At 40.9% G+C, this 8,377-nt stretch overlaps 1 protein-coding gene across 17 annotated transcripts in view; it reads left to right on the top strand.

The window, feature by feature from the left end:
- The window catches only part of DOCK9 (dedicator of cytokinesis 9), a 324,795-nt gene that overhangs the window by 176,698 nt on the left and 139,720 nt on the right, over positions 1-8,377 (top strand). For all 17 annotated transcript variants that reach the window (XM_060191793.1, XM_007521919.3, XM_060191796.1 and 14 more), the window contains exons 4-6: positions 2,223-2,305; positions 5,672-5,741; positions 7,614-7,709. In XM_060191793.1, the coding sequence (XP_060047776.1) occupies positions 2,223-2,305; positions 5,672-5,741; positions 7,614-7,709 (249 nt within the window). The remainder of the gene's footprint in view (positions 1-2,222; positions 2,306-5,671; positions 5,742-7,613; positions 7,710-8,377) is intronic.

The raw sequence follows: 8,377 nt of genomic DNA, 5'->3' as shown, positions 1-8,377 counted from the left end.
CCAGATAGTAAACATTTCTAGCTTTCAAGGTCCTATTGCCTCTGTCATAATTACTCCACTCTGAATTGTAATGTGACTGTTGGCACAAGTAATATGTAAAGGGATGAATGTGGCATTGCTGCAATATAACTTTATTTATAAAAGAAGACTACAGGCCAGATTTTGTCTGTGGTTCAATTTGACTATGCCTTGCTCTGAAATAAACATTTAAACCTCTCTGGTGCTATCTGTCCAGAATTAGTTGTACTAACATCATCACAAAGGAGGAAAAGCAATCAGTTACATTTTCAGAAGGATGAGAGAGAACACTCTGAAAATTTCAAATACATATTTAGTTTTTTTAAAATCTCAATGGCATCCTAATATTGCTATTTTAATTGGTCTTCATTAGAAGGCACAGCTACCTAGAGTGGACAGGCTTACCTTGGCCTATGTGGTGTTGGGCAGCCTCAGAACTTCAGGCATAACAATCTTTTGCTTAACCACTCTGCTATCTCCCCAACCCCAAGAATAACTTACTAAAAGAATGACTGGCTGCATTACCTGGTTGTTTTTGCAGTTTCTTACATTCAAACATACTCAAGCATTATGACTTTCTTTATTATCCATTTAGCCTAAGCTATTTCAAATGTGGACATTAAGGTATTTTATGGATAAGTGCACTGATTATGTACATCTGTGCTTGTTGTTTTTAAATCAGACAAGTACGTTTTATACTTGTGAATAACTGTCAGGCCATTTTGGAGATTGTTAGCAGAACCTGAGTTGCAGTGCTTGATGAAAGTCCACCATAGTCATGAGAGCTGCTGTTGGAGAATGGGGGCATGCCCCCAGGAGTGTGTCCTATGTAATCAGATGCAGCAGCTGTGCTAACAGACCCAGAAAAGTAATCAAAGTAGTCAGAAAACCCAGAGTTATAGATAATTCTGCAATTGATATCTTTATTTTGAAATGTAATTTGAGTGTGGATGCTTATTTTTCTAAATTAGAAACTTGAGATTTTAAAGAGTGCTCATAAGAATGCAAAGAGCTGAAAAGTCATTCAGCTCTGCTACACTGATGCTGTTCTTAACCCTTCTTTGCTACTTATTCTACCTTTCAGAGTGATATTATAAAATCATCTTCCCTCCACAACCTTGCCAATTAAGTGCTTAATATTACAACCTAGCACAGAAGAAGCTCTTAATGTTGTTGCTATAAATTTTCATGACTTCAGAGACAAAAAGTTCACAAGGACTATTAAACAGATAAATTAAAGTTTGACTATATATAAAGAATGCAGTGAAGTGAACAGAATCGAAACTGTTCATAGTCTTAGATATAACCAGGGTCAAGTAAGCAAGGTCATCCTTAAATATTTCTATCTACACGTTTTCACTTATCCATTCATTTAAAAAAAATAGTATACATGTGTGTACAGTAACGATCTGACTATACAGTAAATTATTTGAATTATTTAAATTATTCATGGTAACGAAAGCAAATACTTCATGCATTGACTTTTGATCCATTAATATTTGAAACTCTGATGAATGCAGCCTTGTAATCTTAAGACACCATATACTGCTCAGTGGAGAGATGAATGAAGACACCAGGCTGGCTCATTGACCCTGTCACTAGCAGAGTAGTTTAATATGGACATGGAGGTTAGTGAGACCGCAGAATCTTTGGCAGTGGAGTGTTCCGTAATTTGTATGTTCTATACATGCATGCATGTGTATCCCCAGGAATTACCATAGCACTGCTTGGAACTGGAGTTTAATAACTTCCAAATAATTTCACTCTACCCTTACAAGTAAAAAAGAAAAAAATGAAGGCAAATGTATCAGCCAGTAACAAAGCTGGTTGTTCTATCAGTAAATACCATGGAGTTGTTTTTTGGGTCACACTTCCCATGCACTTCCAGGTTCTAGTTGAGGCCACGTGATTACTTGAGTGCTTTCAAGTCTGAAATAGTACATTGTATAAAATGTGCTTTCAGATCATGACTTCTTAACAAGTCACCCCTTTCCCCAAGATAATGTTTCACTGGTTCTTAAGCATCATAGCAACCTCATGGTGGAATTCAAGGTGTGAGTGGGTTGGGGGGAGCTGAATTTTTTTTTTTTTTTGTATTTATATGGGTGTGAATTCATAAACCTTTCCAATTTTTGTATAAAAGTCATCACTTACCTTTTTTCTCTTATATCTTCTGTTTTTTATTTTCTTCCCCCTCCTAATAGTGCATCAAAACTTATAACTCTGACTGGCATCTTGTCAACTATAAATATGAAGATTATTCAGGAGAGTTTCGACAGCTTCCAAAGTGAGTAAATGGTCAGACCACACAAGGCAGGGGAAACACAGAGGGAAAAACACTCCTTGTACTTGAATTGTTTGGGGAGTACTACAACTTCATTACTCAGTGTAATTAGAGAAAACATTTATAGATGGTTTATACGTATAATGGGTATTTATCATTTACAGAGTATTTGACAATAGAACTCAAACCTGCTGCTCTGGGGAACTGGTAGTAGTTAGTAAACAAGTGCACACTTTAATCTTATCCAGTGATCCTGTTCAGTGTCCCACCAGTAAAACAAATAGTTTGTGTATGTGTGTGTGTGTGTGTGTGTATGTGTGTGTGCGTACGTGCATGCACACATGTGCAATCGATGACACGCACGCAATAAATGACAAAGAAAATGTAAGTATATGGAAATATGTTGCAGTGTTTTATTTTTAAAAGAATATTTTGGAGAAACAAACCAAAAAAAATCTTCCCTGGAATAAATTTTCTGTTAAAAAGTAACCAAAAAAAAAAAAAAAGCAAGTGTTTTTTCCAAAGTTAGAACTTGTTATAGACTATAACAAAAGCAAGTATGTTTGGGTTGCTTAGTGGTGATTAAAATGATCTAGGGATAGGTATGTCATACCTGGGTAGCTGTTATAAAGTGGTATCTTTGACAGTTTTAAATACTTGGAAAATACAAGTTAATAATGATGGATTGTTTAAAAAGATACTATCACTAAATGAAAGGTCTGAATGAGACCCTGTTAATATGTGCCTGTGTGTGTGTGTCTTTGCTTTTGCATTCAGGAGCTTGAGTTACTCAATTCACAGTGGACCAGGCTATTTGTTTTTCTGTTTGTGTGGTTCAGCCGCTCCTTAGGCGTGTTCAGCCAGCTTCCCTACTGCCTCCTTCTAAACCTCAGCTGAGAACACTCCCTTCCAGCATTATCTTCTCCAGATGGGTGTGCTCCCCAGGTCTAAATTTACCCTGTATTCACTGGGGCATTTTTGAATTCTTCCTACTTGATTGAATTAACATGTGTTCACTCACAGCCAGCCACCATCATGCTGTTCTCAAGAATAAAAGAGAACAGACCTTGAAACACTTTTTAACATACTTTTACTGCTGGTAGGCTTTGCCCTTTGGCGTTTATAGGAGTTTCCAGTTGTGATGAGAATGAGAGGGATATTTGTGAAAGTCACTATGAGTGTAGCATATATTTTTTTCTCTTCTTCCCTCCTTTTCTTTCTTTTTATTTCTCCCTTTCTCTCCTCTCCCTCTCCCTCTCCCTCTCCCTCTCCCTCTCCCTCTCCCTCTCCCTCTCCCTCTCTCTCTCTTTCTTACTTTCTTTCTTTCTTTCTTTCCCACCTGGGTTATTGCTGGGGCTCAGTGCCTGAATGATGAATCCCCTCCTGTTAGTCCCTCTTTTCCTTTAAAAAAAAAAGTGTTACTTGATAGAACAGAGAAAATTGAGGGAGGGGGAGTCAGCGAGGGAGAGAAAGAGACACCTGCCACATTGCCTGACCACTTGAGAAGCTTCCTCCCTACAGGTGGGGACCAGGAGTTTGAAGGTGTGTGTCAACCACGTGTGCCACCGCCTGACTCCTTGTAGCTTCTATATTGTCTATTTATTCTACTTTCTGCTTCCTCATCTTTTTTTTTAATATTTACTTATTCCCTTTTGTTGTCCTTGTAGGTTTTTTTTATTGTTGTAGTTATTGTTTGTCGGGCTGAGCTTCACTTACGGGAGACAGACGACCAGGGACTCATGGTTGAGCTGTACGCAGTATCTCTTTATTCATGCAGGACGCAGCGCAATCTATACCAAGCTAGACTAAACTAACAACTAACTAAAACGAACAATGTTGTCTTTATATATACTTCCCAAGTAGGGTATGAACAGGATGTGACACAGAGAGGGTGGAGAGAAAAGTGACTGGTGAAAATCAGGGTGTGACAAGGAGAGGATCAGGGTGTGACAAGGAGAGGGGGTGGAGCAGGTGAGAATTCTACCACTAAACCACCAATGCCCTGGAGGGAAGGTGGTGCTTTATGTAAATATAAAAGTGATTTATGTAAATAGACGGCAGTGGTTATGTAAATAGAATACAGTGGTTATGTAAATAGAATACAGTGTTAAGCAGGGGGGATTTAAACCAAATGAAACAGAAGGGGTTTTTAAAAGCAGAATTAGAAGATACCAACAATTGTTGTTATGGATGTCATCATTGTTAGATAGGACAGAGAGAAATGGAGAGAGGGGAAGACAGAGAGGGGAAGAGATAGACACCTGCAGACCTGCTTCACTGCTTGTGAAGTGACTCCCCTGCAGGTGGGAAGCCAGGGGCTTGAACCAGGATCCTTACACCAGTCCTTTTGCTTTGCACCACGTGCGCTTAACCCGCTGCACTACCGCCTGACTCCCACTTCCTCATCTTTTAAACAGTCTTAACAGTCCCCGGCTTGTAGAAAATGAAAGGAGATAGCACACACACAGCGTAATGTACACCACCTAACTGTTTAATAAATGCTTGCGCTCCTGTTGTGTTTTTGTAGTGGATGTTACCGTCCCTAAGACTATGATTCCCCCAAGTCAGAGAGGTGGTCAGGTGGTAGAGAGGAGGACTTGGATGCATGGGGCTGCAATTTCTGGTACGTTACAGTCTGGGACAGGTGTTCATGCCTCTCTTCTTCTGGAATCGATATTACTTTAAAAAATGACTGGGGCCGGCAAGATAGCTGGATAGTGTGGCTGCTTTGTCATGTGCACAGCCCAGGTTTGAGACAGCCCCATTGCAATGGAGTAGCATCAGCGCAATGGTGTCTTTCTCTCATCTTTCTCTGCCTCTGTCAAGTCTAAAGAAGTCAGGCTGGAGTGGTGAATCCCAGTGATGACAGAAAACCAAACCAAAACAAAACCTTGTAGTTCCCAATCACTTTAAAGAGTGGGCCATTGTTTTCCATTCTCTTACACCAGCATCATAAAGTTATTTTGTCAAGTCTTTAGCAGTAAACATTTCCATTATAATTTACTCATCAAACCCCCAGGAACAATTGCTGCCTGTTCTGCCCATGTTTGGAGGCCACCTGTCCTTGAATCAGTCACTTTGAAAAGCAATGACATTAGGGGTTGGGCTGTGGTGCACCCAGTTAAATGCGCATAGTAAGTGCACATAGTGTGAAAAGCAATGACTTTAGGGGTTGGGCTGTGGTGCACCCAGTTAAATGCGCATAGTAAGTGCACATAGTGTGAAAAGCAATGACAGTGACTTATTATTTATTCAAGGGGGCCAGTGTTTTGGCTTGTGAAATACTGGTTCCTTTGAAGGGGCAAGAGATGCAACATCTCTCTGGATTGCTGCACAATTTTAAAATAAGCCTTTTTCTTCTTTTTAAAGCAAAGTGGCCAAGTTGGATAAACTTCCAGTTCATGTCTATGAAGTTGATGAGGAGGTCGACAAAGATGAGGTAGGGTGATTGCTTGGAGATTTAAAATCTGATTAATTTTGCAGACTTAGAAGATTGACTAGACAGTTACCAACATTTAACTGATCTAAGATTGGGCTTGTTTCTTGACACATGCAAAGATATTTAAAGATGTATTCTTTGACTGATGAAATAAAAAGTCTCTTTCAACTTGACTACTTAGCCATTGCATCTTTGAGCTCTGTTTATTTGTTCTGAGATCATTTTCAAAGGCCTGGATAAGATTTGGCTAGAGTGTCAAAAGATATCAGGATCACTTAGATCTTAAATTCTATTTTTTTTTTCCATCAGGATATCTTTGGGCAGGTTAGTAGCCAGGAGATTGTAAGTGATTGCTTCTTTAGTGACAGCCTTCAGAGAAGTATATAGTGCCCTAGAGATCTGATTTTTATACTCCTACTTCCCTGGTACTGGAGAAATGATTATGGCTAGAGGCATGCAGAACGTGACCATGTCCACTGAGGTAGGAGGCCTAATACAAGATTAGTGCCCCGACCATTGCCTTTCTCACCCCCCCCCAATATTTTAAATTGTATTTAAAAAAACTTATTTTCAAATTTTCAATTAAGCCATAACACCAACCACTTAATGATTTTAATAATGTTTATGGTAGTGTCTCCCCTACCCCCCAGAAACTGCTTTAAAATAATTTGGGGGGAAGGGCTGGAGAGCTAGACTAGCAGTAGAGCTTAGGACTTGTATGGGAGACGTCCCAGGTTCCATCTCTTGTACTGCATAAGCTAGAACCGAGCAGTGCTTTGGTGTCTCTCTCATAAAAATTTAAAATGATGCTGGAACAAGTAAGTGACCATTAAAAAAAAAAAAAAACCTTGAAGAAATGGTACCAATGTGAACAAAGGACCCATGGAAGTCATGCATGAAAGGGAATACAAAAAAAAAACACACTATAAATTTCTAGACAGATGAATGGCTTCAATTACTGCTAAAACAAACAATGATAAAGCCACCAACATTCATATTGAGATGCTTGCAAACCAAACATAAGATAATTTCTGTAATCATCTACTTGATCATGAGACTAAAGGTCCTAACTAGAAACTGGTAATAGAGGTGTGGCCTGGTACCTCACTGTACGGCTCTATCTTTCCACAGTACCTGCTTTGAAGGGGGTTTGGGCGCAGCTTTAGAAGGACGGAGCCACAGGCAATGGATCAGAAGAGTCTGTGGCAGGGGCCAGAGTGCAGTGGGAGATTTGCTAGACTGCATTTCGTCCCTCTGCTTATTCTGTTTGTTTAAACACACAGCTAACATCTTCAGCAGCAGCTGGCACCTCCTTAAACCCAAATCCCCAGCTGGGGTGAAGCATGTCTCTTGTCCAACTCTCCTTTCCTCTGTCCCTGTTGAGGGGCTCACTGCCTCTCCTTCCTGCTTTCCTGTTGCCCCATCATTTTATCTCCCCTCTCTCTTGTCTGACATTTCCTCCCTTTCTTTATTCACCTTTCCCTGAACTAAGCCTCTGGGAAGTTTTCCAGGAATTTGCTTTTGTTCTCTGACTATAGGGGAGTGTAACGTGAAAACATTTTTCCTGAAACCAGACGAGACCTTACAACTGTAGTGGTCAAGTATGGTATGTGCTTTCTGTGGCTCATTAAACACTTGAGGATAAAAATTTGGGCTGCAACTAGCTTTGCTTTTTCAGTGGAAAAAGAGTTTCAGGAATTCAGGCCTAACCCTCCCTTTTACTGTGGAGTAGGCGCTGAAGTGATTTGTCAGGGTTAGTGTTAGTTGGTCAGTCTAGCGAGGGCAGAATGCTACCCGTTGGATGGCCTTTTTCAATGGTAAACTCACAGCAAATAATAGGAGATTGACTGTGGCATTTTCCTTCTTTCCTAGGATGCTGCCTCCCTCGGTTCTCAGAAGGGTGGGATCACCAAGCATGGGTGGCTGTACAAAGGCAACATGAACAGTGCCATAAGTGTGACCATGAGGGTAAGGAGCCCCCAGTCTGCTTTCCTCTATGACGGGACTCTTTCAGCTCTAGTGCCGGGCTGGGCTAGCTTCACGGGTGGTAGAGAGACAACCAGGCACTCATGGCTGAGCTGGGAAGCAGTATCTCGTTTATTAATCAGATACATCGCCTTTTATGCATCTCTTCACCGGAAGTGGTAAGGGAAAGGAAATGACAGGAGAGGGGGCGGAGCAAAAAAGAGCATGAATAGAACATAGAGAGCTTCCATCTACCCAGTGGGGATTAAACCAATACCCTGCAGGCAAGGCGGGACCCAGGTAAAACAGTGATTATGTAAATAGACCACATCTAAGTAATACAAGCGAACCTAATGTGATGATCAAAACAGAAGGTCTTATAAGCAGAATTTAGAAGCAGACCAACACTCTAGGTCTTGGGGTCGATGCTCATGATGGACTGGGTGTGCTGTTCCCTGCCCAAAGTGACGTTGCCTGCTTAGTAAGCTGCCTCCCTTATCTTCCTCACCCCGCACGTCCATGGTCCAGGCTTTCCTCCCCCTACACAACTGTCACTGTGCCTAGGTCTTTCAGGGGCTGGTGTGAAGGTACATTTGATGGCGTAGGCTCTCCTCCCCACATTAACTGTGAAGATGGGCACTTTGGTTTCTCTCAGGGCATCACCTAGGGGC

The sequence above is a fragment of the Erinaceus europaeus genome, chromosome 5, assembly GCF_950295315.1.
Source record: "Erinaceus europaeus chromosome 5, mEriEur2.1, whole genome shotgun sequence".
Taxonomy (NCBI): domain Eukaryota; kingdom Metazoa; phylum Chordata; class Mammalia; order Eulipotyphla; family Erinaceidae; genus Erinaceus; species Erinaceus europaeus.
Note: the sequence above shows the minus strand (reverse complement) of the source record. Positions and strands in the feature narration are given on the sequence as shown.